This window comes from Tachypleus tridentatus, chromosome 12, assembly GCF_004210375.1.
Source record: "Tachypleus tridentatus isolate NWPU-2018 chromosome 12, ASM421037v1, whole genome shotgun sequence".
Taxonomy (NCBI): Eukaryota; Metazoa; Arthropoda; class Merostomata; order Xiphosura; family Limulidae; genus Tachypleus; species Tachypleus tridentatus.
This window is the reverse complement of record NC_134836.1, coordinates 31194026-31213227: the sequence shown is the minus strand read 5'-3', so window position 1 is coordinate 31213227 and position 19202 is coordinate 31194026. Positions and strand designations below refer to the sequence as shown.

The following is a 19202-nucleotide window of genomic DNA, read 5'->3' as shown; positions in this document are numbered from 1 at the left end:
TTGTTTTGGATACTTCTTTATATAGCAATTCAAATAACCAAAGATTTATTGTATTGCATAAAGGAAAATAAGTGTTTGTTACTACCAACAATCTTTCATCCTTTTTTTACAGGCGAGAGTAAATTTGTGTTGCACCATGTGTTACACTTCCTACTCTAGAATACAGGGGAAAAGCTCATAAATTATATTTAAGTCTCATTCGGAGTGCACAAATACGGACTTTTTATCAAACATTTGATGATTAAAAATTACTTCAAGACTGATAAAATAAGGTGAAATATAGGTGCATTTTGAAGATGCAGGTAAATCCATTCCAGTTAAATTTTGTAATTTTCGTTAATCACTCAACAGTGGTTTCCCGTCATTTTTGACAGACTTTTTTATACTGTCATTTCCATAATTCCGCTTGTTCTTGAATATTTTCGTTGAAAATACGTTTCTCTGTAGGCTTTAAATGCATGATTGAAACAAATTATAAAATACAAATTCAAAAATTACTCTTAACAGTACCTGCATGTATTTTAGTAAAACTTACAAATAGTCAAAAGTTGTAATGGACATGGAATTGGCTTGTAGGTTTTACTTGTAAAGTAGAAGCATATTTTATTGGTAAATGCTTTTTACTGTATCGTATTGCATTAAGTTTTCTTTTTATAACATGTAAACTGTTTGCTTGCCATAATTTGCTATGGCTATGTCTATTCCCAGGGACAATAAGGGTATACTTTGGTAAAGGTTTTTGTCAAAACCTCTTTCACCAGTGATCAGCTATTTTCATATTTCATGACGTTATAATTATATAAGCAAAACATAGAGCTTGCGTCTCTTTTATAAAGCTGTTGATTAATTGCCTGTCATTGGTCTGTCAGTTCAAAACTATAATTTTGAAAGAGAACTTTAAACAGTGTGCTCAAATGTTTAATAATTCCATTTGGAATGCTCATGAAATCTGCTTTGTTTTGAAGACATTTCGGACTTCTACTGAGGGACGGTTGAGCAACCGGCTTGAAAAAACACAAACGGTTGGTCGGAAACGTCGCAAAGTGAATAAACTACCATAGTGATTTAAAGTTTATTTTCCTTAAAAGCCTAATTTTATATTATACGCGTATCTCTTACCATATGAAAGTATTTTCTAAAGCAGGAGCATCATGAAACTCAGTACTGCATGCTGTTAAATTCTGCGTTTGACATCATTTTCTAAATGAGATTATATACAACTTGCATTATCGAAGTTCACTCTGAAAGAAAGGAAAAATGAAGACAATAATTTAATTTCTTTCTGTAATCGCATTTCATCTGGAATTAACACCAGTTACAGTACTGGTATAGCATTGTTAATGGTGTTTGTTTTGTTTTTAATATTGCGTAAAGCTACACAAAGGGGTATTTGTGCCAGCCGTCCCTCATTTTGACTGTGAGACTAGAGGGAAGGCAGTTAGTTTTCACTACCCACCGAGAACTCTTGGGCTACATCCTTACCAACGAATATTGGGATTGTCCGTCACAAATAACGTCTCCACAGCTGAAAGGGCGAGCATGTTTGGTGTAACGGATACGAACTCGCAACCCTGAAATTACGAGTCAAGCGCCCTAACCACTTGGCCACGTCGGGCCACTCTCGTATGGAAAAGCGGTAAGAAAATAAGTAAAAAACGCTTTGCAGCTACCTTGAGAAAATTATCCGTTCGTATATGAATAGTCAGCTAGCCTTGTAAAGTTTCTATTACAGTTAGTACGGGAAAGTTTAATTTTTACATGAAACTTGAAAAAACAAATTGTCCTACAGCTAACCAGGATTCGAACCCGCGATCCTCAGAATACGTGTTAAGCACCATAACCATCTGATTATGCCAGAGTTATTGTTAATGGTGAAAGTCGCACGTAAACAGAAGTTCACTAAAATACGTAGCCTGCTGTTTTATCACTGTAGAACTGGCTTGTAGGGTGTAAGGAATTAGCTATGCTGTCAAAGCAGAATATGGTGCAGTACAAGAAAATTTTGACTTCAGACATTGCTGTAAGCTGTCAAAGTGAATGATGTATATTACGACGTAAAATAAAACTTTTCAATTTTTTTTTTTTGTATTAAATCCCCAGCTCTCAGTAGCCCTCGTCATTTGTTTATTCTTAATGGTCTAGGAGGAGTCTGCTTGGGTGTCAGATCTTGTTCAGAAGGGTCTGATTTGATTGTGTGGAAGATATTACCTCCCCTCTAAAATGTTAGTGTTTCTTGAACACAAATCTTGATTGAAGTTTCTTAGCTGCTGCATAACGGTTCTTTTTTTTTTTTCAAGTACAACATTTTATCTCGTAGCTTTGTCATCTCTTGACTGATTTGAGATCAAATTAGAATTTTGAACTCGGGAGGTCAAACGTTTTTATTGTTGTATGTGACCGCGCCCAATGTATCGTTAATTTACTCTAATCCTGCCTAAAATAATTTCAGTTTGAGGGTAGGTTGTTGTAAAGACGGTGATGAATAATAAAATCGAATCGGGTACATGTGCACCCCACGCTAGCGCACAAAAATATAGCTAATAAAAAAATAACTCATGATTTAATATACTCTAATATTTCCACAAAGAATTTCAAGTTCCCACAACTATTGAGGATCTTCTCTTGTTTTCTGCGCGTTAAGGCGTGCACTTCGTAATCTGAGGGTCGCGGGTTCGCGCGCGAGTCGCGCCAAACATGCTCGCCCTCCCAGCCGTGGGGGCGTTATAATGTACGGTCAATCCCACTATTCGTTGGTAAAAGAGTAGCCCAAGAGTTGGCGGTGGGTGGTGATGACTAGCTGCCTTCCCTCTGGACTTACACTGCTAAATTAGGGATGGCTAGCACAGATAGCCCTCGAGTAGCTTTGTGCGAAATTCCAAAACAAACTAGTTTCAATCAACTGTGTAACACACAATTCTGTTTTAATCCTATAACATCTGCAGAGCTTTCACATTCTGGAAACTTGATTAGATCTTGTAAACATGTACATTGATTAATTATTGTAAAATGTAGACTGCCAGATACCAAATCAAACATTAAATACGTTGTAATATAAATTTCAACATGGCTATTTTCTTGGAAATGTAAATTTTGCCTATATTTTATCATGAAATATTAACTTTAATTCAATACAAATTGTTTAAGATAGTGTGTAGTACTTATTTACTGTAATCGTTCAGTATAAAACGTTTGTGAAAGGCTGTTGTACTCGTATTTATACTGTGATCATTCAGTATAAAATGCTTACAAAAGGCTGTTGTACTTGCAGTGAGAGAGCCCATGCAATGACGAAGTATACAGAAAATGTATATATGTATTACGTAAGGTTGGTCACACGCTGTAATTAAGGAACCTGTACATGTTGGTTAAATTCAAGTGAAACATGGTCCAACACATGTACATCATGTTACCAATAATGTATGACTCTTCTAACTGTGATACACAATTCACAGCAACATGTACTGATATATAAAAATCCAGTACTTCTTGGCCACCAGATGTTTTTGCTCGTAGAACTGATGTGAAATTTTTAGCTAGCTTGACCATGAGGGAAATCCTCGTTGTCAGAACACTGCTTAGTTTAATCCAAACGCCACGTTGTTCAGTCAATGTATAAACATAATTGATTCAAGAAATTTAAGCTTCCTGAAAACAATGACTTGGAGGACTATAGGAAATCGAGACCGGGTTAAAAAGGAAGTTAAAAGGGCAAGCACTGTAAAGGAAAGAGGGTTGGCTGCGAATTAAACAATAAGGAATTCTTTAGGTGTGTAAGGGATAAGCAATATGATAGGGTGGATTTGAGCCTCATACAAAAAAAAAAATTGATATTTGGAAGATAGCATTGGTTATTAAATTATATTTTCTCTTCAATTTTTATGAAGTAAGGTGCAGGTACAAAGTTGTGAAACCTAAAAATTCACAAGCCTCCTGCACCACAGATTTTATTTTAGAATTTTAAAGGAACTTAACGACTTTATTTGTGAACTACTAGCTAATATTTTCATAGCTTGTTTTGTAGTGGAAAAGTATTAGAAGACTGAAAATTGGCTGATGTTTGTCCAGTATTTAGAGGAAGTAATAAACATTTTCCAGGCAATTATAGGTTACTTAGTCTTGTATCAGTAATTGGAAAAGTTTTGGAGAATATGATTAAAGATGCATTGCATGTTCACTTAAAGTTGTTTATTAGTATTAAGGAACCACTGTATTTTCACTAAGGGAAAGCCTTGTTTAACAAATCTTCTGACACTGAGGATGTCATTGCAAGAGTTGGTGAAAGAAATGCTGTGAGTTTGGTTTACCTTGATTTTCAGAGAACATTTGATAAGGTACCTCACAAAAGATTTGTTACAAAAAATTAATCTGTGGATGTGGGAGAAATATTATTAAATGTTATAGAAAATTGGCTGGAGAGTAGAAAGTAGTAATAAATGTAATTAGATCTGACTGGATCACAGTTACCAGTGGTGTGCCTCAAGACTCTGCACTGGGTCCTTTGCTGTTTGTGATTTATATTAATGATATTGACTCTTGAATGACTCACAAAATTATTGAAGTCTACAGATGACATTAAAATTTTGGGGTTGGTTAATTGTATAAAAGGTGCAGGAGACTTACAAGGAGATTTATGTCATTTGATGTATTGGGCCAGTATGTGATAGATGATGTTTAGCTGTCCAAAATGTAAAGTGATGCATGTGGGTTTTCACAGTTCAAATTGTTGTTACAATTTACATGGGAATAAGTTCAATACTGTGGTTGAAGAAAAAGATCTTGGTGTTGTGATATAAAAATTGCTTAGGGCATCTAAACAAAGTATTGTAGTTATAAATGGGGCTACTGTAATTTTGAGTAGCATCTGTAAACATATTGAATACAAGATAAGGGGTATTATTGTTTCACTGTATAGATCTCTTGTAAGGCCTCATTTAGAGTATTGTATATAGTTTTGAGCTCTATTCCTTAAGAAGGACATTTAATTGTTGGAGAAAGTCCTGAGAAGAGCCACTAGGATGATACCTGATATGGTGGGATGGTCATTAGAAAAGAGACTAAAATTTCTAAACTTGTTTTCTGTGGGAAGGAGAAGGATCAGGTGGGATTTAATTGAGGTGTTTAATGGTATTTGTAATATAGATCCATCAAACGTTTTGTGTTTAGCAACAAAAACAATGGAACAAGGAGTCATAAGCTTAAATTTTGGCAGTGTAGGAGTTGTCTGCAGTTTAGACAGTATTATTTTCCAAACAGTCTTTGGGATTTGGAATGAGCTGCTTTCAATGGCAGTGGAGGCATAAAATTTAACTGAGTTCAAGAAAAGATTGGATTAATACATGAATATAAAAGGGTGGTTTTAATTTGGAGCCAGAAGGGACATCCTTGATAGATAATAAACTCCTTTTGACCCTTTAGAATTTTGAATTTATGACTAGTTTAATAACATCTAATTGCTGTTAGCAGAAATGACATTTCATAAATTTATTAGCAGGGGTATCCATACCCTGGATGGAAATTATGTAAATTTGTGATTAATGAAAGGTTAGCTTAGGACGTGAAAAGTTATTTTCTGTATGTATAATTTAAAAACAACATATTGTCCATAAAAGCAGCAAAACACAAAACTTGAAACTGTAAATTTGAATGTATCTCCTCATGGACTTAACCACTTTGCTCCTATTGGTCGATCTTCAAATTTGGCATAAAGTTTAAAAAAAAAATGCCTGCAAAATGGAAATTTTGTATTTGTCCATGGACCCAATGAACCTCCATATCAGTTTTGGTGAAGATCCAGCCACACCCTGTGAAGTATTTACATAGACATATAACAGACAGTATTGTTATATTTATACTGATCTGCATGTGAAATATTTGACTGTATCTGCACCCTGAGAATGGAGAACAATAAAGCTGGCAATGGATATGGAGGCAAATTGGTATAATTGTGACTCCTATTGCAAATCTACATGCACACAGGGTAAAAATTTCACAAAGTTAGGACTTGCACATCATGTATTAAAAAAAAAGATATTACAGTATTGTTCAACTAATAGTTTCATTGTAGTATGATTTGTAAGGTTTGTTACTAATATCTGTTTATATATTTGTTTTTGTAGATTAATTTTTTGTGATGCTAGAATCATTATAATGCTGTTTCCTAGTTAAATGGAATTAGTGTGATAAAAATATTTCAGCTTGGTCATATGCTAAGTCTTTTAGTTATCTTAAACTTAGAATTACATGACTGTATAGTAAAAGTAACTAAATTTATCATGATGTAAATGTTAAGATTTTTATTTTCTACATCAGCTCTACAAGTGTTAGACTGAAATAGGTATGCAGTGGTAGAAATAAACCTAAAGTAATTACATGAAAGTATTATTTTTCTCTTGATTTTTGTTTTTATTCATATAGGCTAATATCTTTTAGGTAATACCATGTATAAATTATTAACATAGTTTTTATTGTATTTTCAGCTGCAGTATGATGTTTATAATTCCATTTATCTTTATCTTGCTTTAAGACAGACATATTTTCTAAACATTTAACCCAACTGCTCTTAATTATTCACATAACATGAAAATTAAATAGGGTAATATTCTAGGTATACCTTGATTTAAAAAAAAATTTCAGGTTTTGTTACTTAAGAGTAATAAATGGAAAACCTGCTGGTGTAAAAATGCATATATATTGTCATCAATAAGATTTTGTACATTTAATTTCAAGTTTCATGCCATAATAATAATGACATTGGACTTCATTTTTAAGATTAGAACTTTTATCCATTTATGGGCTTATCTGTTTGGTAAGTCTTACAGTATGCTGACCACACTATTATCTTTTTGATTTTTATTTTACAGAGAAAAAGTCGAGTACCTTTAAGGAAACGGAGTGACCCAAATATTCCAAGATCAAAAAGGTTTGAAATTCTTTTATTGTTCATTTGTAGAAGTTGGAACAACATATGAAAAACAAAATTGCAGATATGCAGCTTTTTGTGCTATTTTAATTTTTTAAAATTGATTTTGTACCTCAGTGATGCAGAAGTTGACGAGAAGAATGTTTCAGACCTCAACAATTCAGGAAGCTCTTCTGATTCAAGCTTATCTACAAGGTAAATATTGTGATAATCACAAACTCTTTAAATATATTGGTTTTGTTTGAGACTTTTACTGTGAGATGTTTTCTTAACAATGTGGCTTTTAAAATTATACTATTAGAAATGACAATACATGCCAAAAAAAACACGACAAAATAGTTCTAATATTGCATTGTGGGCAGCAGTACAAACTTGATTCTTTGGAGGTGACATAAGTTTATGATGATTGTTTGAATAGTTATGGTTCTTATTTTTAAGCATTTAATTTAACCATAATTTTTAGAATTCATTGAATATAAAAGTGGTGTCAGGTATAGAATGTTATGTAACTGGTGTAGTAATATGTTCGTATAAACTGAATATGCACATAAAGAAATGAGTTAATACTGCATTTTGGTTATTTTCACTAAGTACTGGTTATGTTTATATTAAATATTAATAAATTTACCAAACCTCTTGATGTCATATTGTAAGATTGACTGTAATTTTAGTTATATTATCTCAGTGTTTTACAGCCAGAGATTACCTTGTAGTAATGTAGGATCTTTGCTTATTATAGAACTTGAATTCTTGAGCATTGTGATTTTAGCATTGTTTTTCAATATCTTAGGTTTGGTCAAATGTTAATTGGTATGAAAATTGCAATTTACAAAAGAACTAAAGGAATAGTTTAAATACAAATCCATATTTTAAAGTGTGTGATTTTGTATAAAAAACAGTGCATTTAAATAAGAGTCATTCCTATTAAGTATAATATAATGGAAACAAAATTTATTATATGAATTGAGCTTTTTTTTTTCAAAAAAATGTTAAATTATATTATTAGCACATTGATGACAAAATTGTAAAAGTTTATAATTGAATTCTATTATAGGAATAATCATAAGGCATTTGTAATGCTGTCTGAGTATCATAGTTAGTATCATGTGTTAATTGTGCTATTTTGATGTTACTCGAATTACACTAAAACTGGAGGTATTCTTTCTTGGAAGTCTTGATAGTCCAAGCAACTCTCTAGAAATGGTACACAAAACTCCAGGAGGAACACCTGCTGACTCGGTCCCAGGATTCGTTCCTTCCACTGGACCATTGCCTTCTTCAGGGTCTTCTTTGTCTTCTCATGTTCACCAGTTTGATGATTCAGACTTGGAAGCAGAAAACGATCCTCCCAGATGGCAAGAAAATGTGAATATTAATGTTCTACATTTAATGAAGCCCGAAGAAAAGAAACGTCAAGATGTGATAAATGGTAAGATGGATAATTTAATCACTTATGTTATGTTACAGTATCAGTATGATAAATTAATACTACAAACTGCTTACTGTATTTAAATTTTACATGATGAATAAATGTAAATTTAACATCAAACATTTGACACTTGAGTTGGTAACAGACATTTAATATTTGAACACTTTGGAATAAACATGTACTTCATCTTTGGCAAGATATGTTAAACAAGATAAAACATGCAAACACTTTTTGAAATTCAGAAAGTTCCAACATTTCAAAAAAAAAAGTGAAATAAGTAATAAATGTTAGGATGGGTATAGGTTGCAATATAAATATTACAGTAATACAGTTTCTCTATCAGAAGGGGTTCGAATCCCTGTAACATTAAACATGCTTGGGGGCATTATAATGTGATGGTCAGTCCCTCTATTTGTTGGTAAGAGTAGCCCAAGAGTTGGCAGTTGGTAGTGATGACTAGCTGCCTTCTTTCTAGTCTTACACTGCTAAATTAGGGATGGTTAGCACAGATAGTCCTTGTGTAGCTTTGTGCAAAAGTCAAATCAAACCAAACTCTATCAGATTTATACAAGTTATTTAGAACAAATGTAACTGGTGTTGTGTTACTATTTAGAGTTGGAAATTAATTTACAATAAGTTTTTCTATAATTAAAAGTTTTATTATTGGATGATGAAGGTGAAATGATTTTGAAATTTTTAATCAGAATGATGTGGTTGCTACTTTCACTGCATGTGCAGTTGTGGTGTCTGGAAGATGTTAAAGTTGTTTTACAGTTTGATACCCCTGTATTTCCATAGGTTTGTAGTTGTAATTGTCATGCTGTTTTGCTAGTGTGAGTGGTATCGTGTATATTTAAACACAGCATAGAAACATAGAGAAGTAGGTAGAGTAGATACTAAGTTAACATACTTGAAGGGTGTTTTGCTGATAATATATATGTATATATATAATATTCCTTATTTTAATTTGTGATTATTGTGTTTAAAACCCAAAAAACAAAACCACAAAAAACTTCATTTACCTTATAAAAAGAATTACCAATTTTAATGTGTATTGGTGTACAGCATAATGGGGCTCATTTTTTGTTAGAATAGAATAGTGTTAGAGTTTAGCTGCTGTGTATTAAAATATTCTGTGAGATTGTTATTTTGGTAGTAACAGATGCTATTTGCCTTATTGAGAAGAATGAGTAACATGTTTTGTTTAAAGGAGTGTAGAAAGAAACTGTTGAAATAAGTATGTAAACCTGTATTTGTTTTTTTAATAAATGGAAGTTTAAACTGATTATCTAACTTGGTTGATTTGGATATCAAATAAAGGCAGTTTTTTATTTTCCTATGTTTAACAATTAAAATTAATGTTATTAAATAACTATATATAAAGTACATTGATGACATTTTTATTTTGTAGAAGCTTTGGTCACATTAAACAAGTCATAAATTATTTAATGTGGTTAGTTTCTACAGAATAAAAATGTCATCAAAATATCTTCTGTATAAAGTCTGTATTTGGTGAGAGAGCTGTCCAGACAAGGACACTCGTAGCAATAGAGATATGTTTGTGAGTAGTAGCCCTAAAATTGATTAATTTTTTCCCTGTCTTGTTGATTTCATATATGACCATTGAATACAAAGTGAATATCGTTAAGGAGGGCAGATGTGTCTAATTCTGAAAGTGATTGGTAAATAAAGCTGATAAACATTTTCCCAAGAAAAAATTTAAAATATAAGGTTACTTGAATTTCTCTAGTGCAGTTTAAAGTTTAAATATTTAATGTCATGTTTAGAAAGTATTTGTTGATCAACATAAGTAATTTTAGAAATTTCCTTTGCAAAGGAGTAAGAAGTTTAAACTGTAATTTTTTATGGAAATGACTACATTTAGAATAGGAACAAATAATTTAATCAGCTTAGGAGATCCAGTGCTGGATAATATAGGTTTTAAGAGGAAATTGTTTTTGTGAACTTCAGGCAAATCATAACATAAAGCATTATTGTCAGGAGTCTGAGAGGTAAATGACTTGTAAGAACACTTTGAAAAATGCAATCATGTTTGAAATTTTCTGCTCCTCTAGTGGCAAACCTTTCACACCAACCTTTTTGCCTCATAAATAGGTTATGTAACTCTCAAATTTCATTAAATAAATATAGTGGATTGAGTCCTTCAAAACTTGAATTTTCCTAAAGGCATCTACTTAAAAAAAATAAAAACATTATTTTTTCTGTTAAATCTATTAAACATCTTTTACTAATTTTAGATACTTGTGCTCAGATTTTAAATAGTTGAAATGGAAGGTAATTTTTATCTTTTAAGTATAAAAACTTTCTTAACACAGTTCTTCATTTCTGTAAGGTCTAGAACCTCCACAATCAGTGGCTCTCAAACTTTTTATGCTCATGGCACACTAGAAAAATAATGTTAAATTTACAACATGCTTATCTGATCCTGCACTTGAAAAGAGGACATGTGAGTGTCACCATGCATACAGGCATTCCCCATTTACTCTACTGATTCCTTGTGTTAGGATAAGGCTACGTTTGCCTAAATAATCTTGGTTATTTTAAAATGTCATAAAAAAGCATACTTGATGCCATACATTTACAGTTTAGCAGCATACCTAGAATAGTTTTGCAAAACACTGTCCTAAATTAATATCAAAAGTTTTTAAGTAACTGTTTATTTTCATTTTCTTTATCATATTACTTACTGTAACTATTATCATTTATGTACAGTACAATTAAATATTTGAAACTAAGAAACAGAAGTATGTACACATTTTTTAACTCTTTATTAAATAATCCTTAAGTTTCTTTTGCAATTTCAGGTATTTACATTTTCACTTAGTTTATTTTTTCTGTCATTAGTTTTACCTTTTTCTTAATGCACACCAACAGGTATTACCGTACCTTTTGCAGAAATACGTTTCAGCAAACTGTTTTTATACTTTATGTAGTAAGTTAACCATCACAAACTGAGGTGAAGTTTTAGGTTGTATTCAAAATTATCAAACCTATCAAATATGAAATTTAAAACAAAAATAACTAAAACCTAGTTAACTAAAATATTAAAATAAAATTTAAATACAATTTAACTGTATTTTACAAATATGTATGCCTACAAAAGACAGTAAGTGCTAGTAAGGACAAAATCTGCAAACATTGCTTCAGCTGTTTGAAATGCACTGAAATGAATACTGTTTACCAGTTTTAAAACTATTGGGAAATTGTAGTTTAAATTAACTCTTTCTGTTAGTTATAAACGTTTCAATAAAATAAGTACATGTTGCTTGAAGTAATATGTCCAAGTAAGAAGACGATAGGCATAGCTACTGTCAAGTGATGAGCAAATTATTATTTTTTTTCTGATCTTTTGTTGATCTGGTAGAATTTGAACTAAGGACAGATAACTAGTGTTTACTGTACTAGTATATATGTATGAGCTATTATTCAAGTAACAGAGACAAAAGGTCAAAACCTGTACTTGCTCATGATCAAATGGCAATAGAACCAAAGTTTAAGTATTTTTATTTGAAGATTTTTTTGAAGAAATTGAAACTTGTACAATGTAAAACTTTGAAGTATGATTATAATAAAGTTAAAGTTTGAAAATAACTCTGTACAATCTTGTGAATTGTGCAGAAAGGAGTTTTAGGAGTTGTGATTGAAGTGAAAGTAAAGAGTAAACACAAAGAGATTTAGATTTTGTTTTGACATTGAAAATACGTAATTAACCATGACAGCACCTGTACTTTTATTAAATTGGGTGACTTGGTATACTGAGGCAGTATATTCTTCATGAGTGATGGTACAATCAGTTGAAAAATACAGCCATAGAAGGATTTTTAGAACTGGTTGAATAGTAATAAGACAATTTAGGGATGGTATAATTAAGATTTTAGGTCTTTAGCTGAAGTATTTTTACAAGGTTTGTGAGTATGTTAAAGTTAAAATGGTCTTGTTAGGATCAGTGTTATTTATATTTGTTGGAAAACTTTTATTCGTTTTAACATTGTGAGTGTGTTGTAGAAAGGATGTAGCTCTGGTGTTAAAACTGTTAAGTAGGTGGTTGTAGTCAATCCATGATGTTATTTCTTAGCTCATTCTTTACTGATTCATATTGAATTATAGACTTCCTTCTGTCTGAATTTGTACCTCATTTCTTCTAAAAGGTGACATTAACGTGTGAAATAAACTTTCTCTGAGAGATGAGTTATGGTTTTGAATAGAGAAATTTGCAGATAATTTGATAGATAATATTTACATATTGCTAAGAAATAAATGTCCAGTAATAGTATATGGAATCTTGGGTAAATGTTTTAAAAATATTGAAATAGCCAGTGTTACTATTTCATTGCCATTTGTAATGTTATACACTTAGAAATCTCTTTATTCTATATTTTTATCTTGTTTAATATAACTTGCTCAAAATTGAATATGAATATTCCAAAATATTTAAATACTAAATCGCTGTTGTCATATGAAGTGTTAAATGTTGTTTCCATTGTCTTCATACTTTTATCATTAAACTTTGGTTTCTGTATAGATAATATGTTGTGTGTGTATAAATCAGAACATTTCAACTGACAGGGAATGATTTAAATAATAACAGCTATGATACAATTAGTTAAAAACTAACTTCATATAACTGTTAGTCCTAGTCAGTCCAACTAGTTTGCGAAATATGGAATAATTAATAATTGGACTAATTTAGTGTAAAGTATTGAACTGTATGGATGGATAATTTAGTTCTATTTTGCACTCATGGTCATTTAACTTTGGATTCATGGGTTTAGATTAAGAGTTCATATAATGTGTTTTGTAAATAATACAGAAGAATACTATAGTTTTATTATTTTATCTGTCTTAAAATACAAGGGTTGGTGAAATTTGTGATTACACTTTTTTGTGGGGGTACGTAGCATTTTAATTGGGAATCTGGGATGACTTGTAGTATCTGCAGTTAAATGTAGGTGACAGATGTTAGATCATCTAAGGACTTTATGGATTTAAACACACAGTTCTCTCCCAGTTTTATTGTTAAATTTCTTGCCTTACCAGCAGTTTGAAAGTTAGATATAAAAAGTTTTGGGTGCTGATTCTGCAGTTACTTTTTTACACATTTGTGACTTTTGGATACTCTATTTTTTTTGTTTAGAATTTGTAAACATATTTTAGAATTATTTTTTGTGTTGTGTGGTTTGTGTTCATTTAACCATCGAGCAGAGGTACCTACACTAGATGCAGAATGTGTTTTTTTGCCTTCATGAGAGGGTGATACCTCAATAGCTTGGGGAAGGAAGGGGGTAAATTGAAGTTTTAAAATTTACAAAATAGAAAATGAATGAAATAAAAGACTTAAATAAATGCCTGAAATTAGACTCTGCTACAGTTTAAATTTTTCTTTCAAGAACTGCTGGTTTTCAGGGACTTGGATGCTTTTGAGAAGGCATCTGATGTGATAACACTAGTGTTTAGAAGTTACCAGTGAGCACTTCTTAATTTCCAAGGACCCCTGAAAGTTTCACAGAGATAATGTCAGAAAATTGGAAATATATCTTTACAAATGGACATAGAGACATAATCTGCTTTATGGCTTAGATTACATTAGATTAATTTCATCACTGATTAGTGATGTTGATATATTTATAATTTGTATTTACTTGTATTACACACACAACTATATTTGCCAAGTGACATCTGGTGGGTGTAGTTATAAATGTTTGTTCTTTTTTTTAAAGTCTGATTTTACAGCATGTAACCCATTTGTTTTTAACAATTTTTATAATATTTCTGTGTATCTTAAGGACTAGAATAAAAAGTGGTTTGTTGTGAAGCAGATAGATGTAGAAGTGTATGTGAAAACCTTAGAAGAATAGAGTTAACATTTATTATAGTATTTGATTGATGTGGTTTTGTTGTAATTTGACAACAATAGAGGTATTTTGATAAAATTCTTGGATTTAATAGATTTTTGAAACCTGTTTGATCACTTTTGTTTCATATTTATAATTTCAGATTTTGTTTATGTATCTTTCTATTAGTATTTCATAGTTTCTGTTTTCTTAGTTTTATGTGTGTACAAAGTGCATACAGTTTATTAATATTAACATTTTGTTCTTTAATAGAATAAGAAAATCATAGCTCTTAAAGTGGTTGAAAATATGAAATTCTTGTTTGCATGACATGATGGTGGAGTTTAGTTTTTAGAAATTTGAAAGTTTAAGTAAATTATTACTTCTTCAGAGCTCTTCCATACGGAACGCACCCATGTCCGGAACCTGAAAGTGTTAGATAGGCTGTTTTTCAAGCCAATGCAGCAGGAACAGCTTCTACCATCAGACCAATTATATCTTCTTTTTCCTAACTTGGAGGAGATGCTGGAAATCCACAGTAGGTTCAACAATAAAATGAAAGCCCACAGGCGGGAACAGCCAGTGGTTGGTGATGTTGGAGACATCATGCTGGAAATGGTGAGTTTTACTGACGTAATCAAGTTGCTCTGATATCTTTTATTTATTTATTTATTTGAGATAATGTCTGTATATAGCACAGAATCATATTTATTGAATTGGTTTCCAGATGATGTCAAGTTAATGTGATGTTGAACCTTCAGGTGATTGAGATTTTGTGTAGTTGTAGGAAGCACAAAACTTCAACTTTCCTGATGCTTACAGAATTTCAGAATATGACAAGTTTCTGTCAGATAACATTTATACAGTATTTGGCATTTAGAATTCACATATCCACTGCCAGTGTTTGGGCATTTTGTTTAATTTTCAGTAGTAAATAAAATCTACAAATTGTCGTGGATCTTTAACATACAACTTTGGGTTAGATCACTTTAGATATTTCATTGTTTATTAAGATCTAGCAAAATACTTGTATTGAGAGGAAAGATAAAACTTGTAAAGGATCTGATCTTGTCCTCACATTTGTATTGATGATAGGTCTATTCCACTTAAATTTCTGTTATTTAATTTGCCCTATTTTAAATCTGGATTTTTTTAGACCTAATTTTTGTGTTTCTCTTAAATATGGAATATACATTTTGATTTTTTTTTCTAACTGGGGTATTTTAAAGTTTTATATAACAAAGCTCAACAAATGTATTTACTGATTTTTTTATCAAGATTGTGCCTAGCAAATCTAATGCTTGCAAAGACTAATAAAACACTAAAACTGTTTTACTAGTTTGTTTTAACTTCTGTTTAGCTTATAGGTCTTAGACATATACAGTTCATTCTTAAAATTACTTCAGTGGAAGTAAGAATATTTACGTGAGTGTTATTTTTTTCAGAAATGTGTTATTTTTCTCTATAGCTTGATGGATCTTCAGGTAAAGAAATCAAGAGTGCAGCAGCTAAGTTTTGTCGTAACCAGTCGATTGCTCTGGAAGCACTTAAGAATAAGCAGAAGAAGGAACAAAAGCTGGCACAGTTCTTATCTGTAAGACTGGTGTTTTTATGTATTCATATTGTTCTCAACAAAAAAATTTATATAGTTTTATTTGTTTATCCTTAAACCTCATTTTACTTGAACATAATCCAAACCTCTCAAAATTTTGTGTTATCTTACTGTATTAAATATTATAATTGGCTGGTTCAAGGTTAAGAAACATCACAATATATCTTCCAAATTGTTAAGTTTAATTAAAACTTTTGTAAATTGTAGTTTTGTGCAATTTGATGTAGAAAATGTAAGTAGAATTCATATATGCACTCGTATGGATTTGGAGACTTGAAAAAATTTGTGATTGTACGCTATAGTAATCTGTAAATTATGTGCCATGACATATTTTAATACAGGCACAATAAAAGTCTGCAGTATTAATACAAGTAAGATTCTTGTTTGTAAATCACGTTGGAACAGTAACACTTTACTCTGTGACCTTGGAAAAGTATCATGTTACTGAGCATGTTTCAGAAAGTCAGATTTATTGTTGAGCAGTACAGTTTTGTATTATGGTAAATATTTTTATTGTATATTTGATTTACTGTAGGATGCTGAAGCAAATCATCTCTGTAGAAGGTTACAGCTAAAAGACATTATTGCTACAGGCTTTCAGAGACTAACCAAATACCCTCTTCTTTTAGAAAATATTGCAAAATATACACCACGTAAGTATGAAATATTCCATCAACTGTGCTTTTGTGTGTGTGTGTGTAATATCGTAATTTTTGCATTGGAAGTACCTTAATAGCTTGTCAGTTCATGCACTTTTACATCTGCCTCTTTAAACCCTGTAATATAATCTGTAGTGTATTTAAATTGTTATAATTCTCTGTGACATAATAATGTATGTGTAAGCATTGTTTGTTTATGTACCTTAATGAGCTAATAAATACTGATTTTGAAGTTTGTACTATAATTTACATGCGCTTGAAAACAAGATTTTTTGATCTAGTGTTTCTGCACTGTTTCAACAACAAACCTTTTTAGAGCACTAAGCCAGTAACAAATAATGATTTTATTAACCCTAACTCAACATTTAGTTTAATAGTTTCAAAAAGTTTTAAACATGATGCCGTGTTGCAAGTTCATTTAAACAAAACTGTGGTAAGTGATTCACTCTTATTGTCCAAACTTGTTGTGTTATATTTGAAAAATGGGTGGTTTTTTTAGTGTGCAGTTGTCAAGTTGTGCTTTAGTTAGAAAATTACTCAAACAACAAAATTTGTTTTAATGACTGAAACTTGTATCTTTTTTACACTAGTTTTATAAACCATCAGTTGTGACATCCTTAAAGCTTATATAGGTAAATGATTTTGCTTCTGCGTACTAAATCTTCTAAGAAAAAATTGTCTAAATCCTGTGCCATGTTTAATGATGTATAAATCCTGTTTCATTGCTTTCAAACATCTTTAAATGGAATATGTACAAATTATGGAGTGTATATTTGAATTTTTTAATATTCTGTTTGTTCAAGACATGACAGAAGTACATGAGAAACAAGTGTAATGTGATTTAATATCATATTAATATTATAAAGACTGCTATGCAGATGCAAATGGTCATGATGATAAATATCTTGCAATGAGATTTTGTAAATTTTCATTTAGTATTCATATAAGTGCTTGATATATTTTCCATCATAAGAGACAATATGGCAAAACACAATTTAAAAATATCCTAGTAGTGTGTTAGTCTAAATCTTAAAACTTCAGTTAGAAATACTTGAGAATAAGAAGTGTTTACAACTACTAAATTTCTCTTTTTTTTTACACACACACACACATGTATGTATGTATGTATGTATGCTCCATGAATTTCTTTTACTGAATATTATTACACAGAGAATTCTGAAGAACATAGGAGGTTACTGCAGGCAGTACACTGTAGCAAACAAATCCTGGCACATGTCAATCAAGCTGTTAATGAATCAGAGAATGAACACAGACTTGGTGAACTTCAAAAGAAAATGAACAGAAGTGCCTTTGAGAAAGTTAAAGCACCTATTGTTCAAGCTTATCACGTAAGCATTTTCATGATCAAAGTATGTAGTTGTATACCTTCAAGGTAGATAAGTCATTATGCTGTTTTTTCTATGGAAGGAAGGAATACCTCAACATTACAAAATGTAGTACTTATTAAACTTGATAATAGTATGTAGACAATGCAGTTGTAATGTACTAAAATGTTTTGTTTTTCTGTGTATGTGTATAAATAGTACTTCATAAATTAGTTCTAGTTATAAAGACCCAAGTAATCAGTTAATCTGAGTGTATGTGCACTTTTGCCTGTTGTATTAAACAGTTTGAGTTTTCTGTCCAATAAAATATTCAAGGAATTTGTAAGTAAGTAAGTAAGTAATAAGAAAGTGGGTCTTGTTTAAACCTAGAATACATCTGGGAGAATTTTCAGTATATATAATACATATGTATGTATGTTGTAATAATTTACAAAAATACCAGATATTATCAAAATTTGCATTCAACTTTTAAATAATTTTATAAAATAAATTATGGAGGTTTGATTAATTAAATGCAAACACGATAGACAACTGTCATAGATAATAGTAAGAAATATGTATGCATGAAGTAATAACCAATGTTTATTCTTGGTTATTAACCGTTAAATCGAAAAACTATTTTGTTTGTGAATTCTGTCTTTTCAGCACCTTGACTTAATGAAGCATAAGCTGATCCACGAGGGTCCATTGACCTGGAGGTTACACAAACAAAAGACTATTGAGATGCATGTGGTATTACTTGAGGACATTCTTGTGTTGCTCCAGAAACAGAATGATAAGTTGCTGTTGAAGTTCCACAACAACAATCTGATGTCAGGCCGAGAAGACACCAAAGTCACCCACAGCCCAATACTTCGTGTACAAAACCTGTTTACAAGAAACGTGGCCACAGGCAAGTTATATTTGCTGAGTGTGTTTCTTTTTATAAAATATGCAGATCATTTAGAGACAAAAATTACAAATGTAGTTAACTTGTGCTCTTAGATTTGTATGAAGGGAAATAAATATTAAGAAATAAAATATATTGAGAAGATATTATAAAGAAATTAATTGTAATGAAACTGTATCAATAAGCTTCAATGCTCCAACTTTTTTTATCATGTAGTTAATATATTTAAAAAAAATACTGTCCATCTTTATCTTCTGAAAAAAGTTTTCTAGTCTTCTTGAAACTGTGAGAAGAATTTTGTTAAACTCTAGTTATTGTTAGATGTACAAACAAAAACAGTCAAGTATTTGTTGGAAAAAATATGCTTTGAAAATAATGGGCTGGCCAGCCAACATTTTTTTCTTTATTGTTACAAGGAATCAGTTTTTCTTGCATTTGACTGCTGATCTTAGTGAAAGTTGTAAGTAAAATAAACTTCAAACTCAAAACAAAAAAA

At 31.0% G+C, this 19202-nt stretch overlaps 1 protein-coding gene across 1 annotated transcript; it reads left to right on the top strand.

The window, feature by feature from the left end:
- The first annotated feature begins 6857 nt into the window (after positions 1-6857).
- On the top strand, positions 6858-18913 carry LOC143235487 (rho guanine nucleotide exchange factor 11-like). The gene is made up of 8 exons (XM_076473701.1): positions 6858-6919; positions 7037-7114; positions 8092-8348; positions 14592-14818; positions 15669-15794; positions 16348-16465; positions 17642-17820; positions 18463-18913. The coding sequence occupies exons 3-8, from the start codon at positions 8120-8122 to the stop codon at positions 18799-18801; spliced, it is 1218 nt and encodes a 405-aa protein (XP_076329816.1). The 5' UTR covers positions 6858-6919; positions 7037-7114; positions 8092-8119; the 3' UTR covers positions 18802-18913.
- The last annotated feature ends 289 nt before the right edge of the window (positions 18914-19202 follow it).

What these genes read in the sequence shown, in the direction of transcription:
- LOC143235487 (XM_076473701.1), top strand. Translation starts at nt 8,120, where the DNA reads ATGGTACACAAAACTCCAGGAGGAACACCTGCTGACTCGGTCCCAGGA. An exon ending in TATTGCAAAATATACACCAC is followed by an intron (nt 16,466 to 17,641) that starts GTAAGTATGAAA and finishes ATTATTACACAG; the next exon opens with AGAATTCTGAAGAACATAGG. An exon ending in CTATTGTTCAAGCTTATCAC is followed by an intron (nt 17,821 to 18,462) that starts GTAAGCATTTTC and finishes CTGTCTTTTCAG; the next exon opens with CACCTTGACTTAATGAAGCA.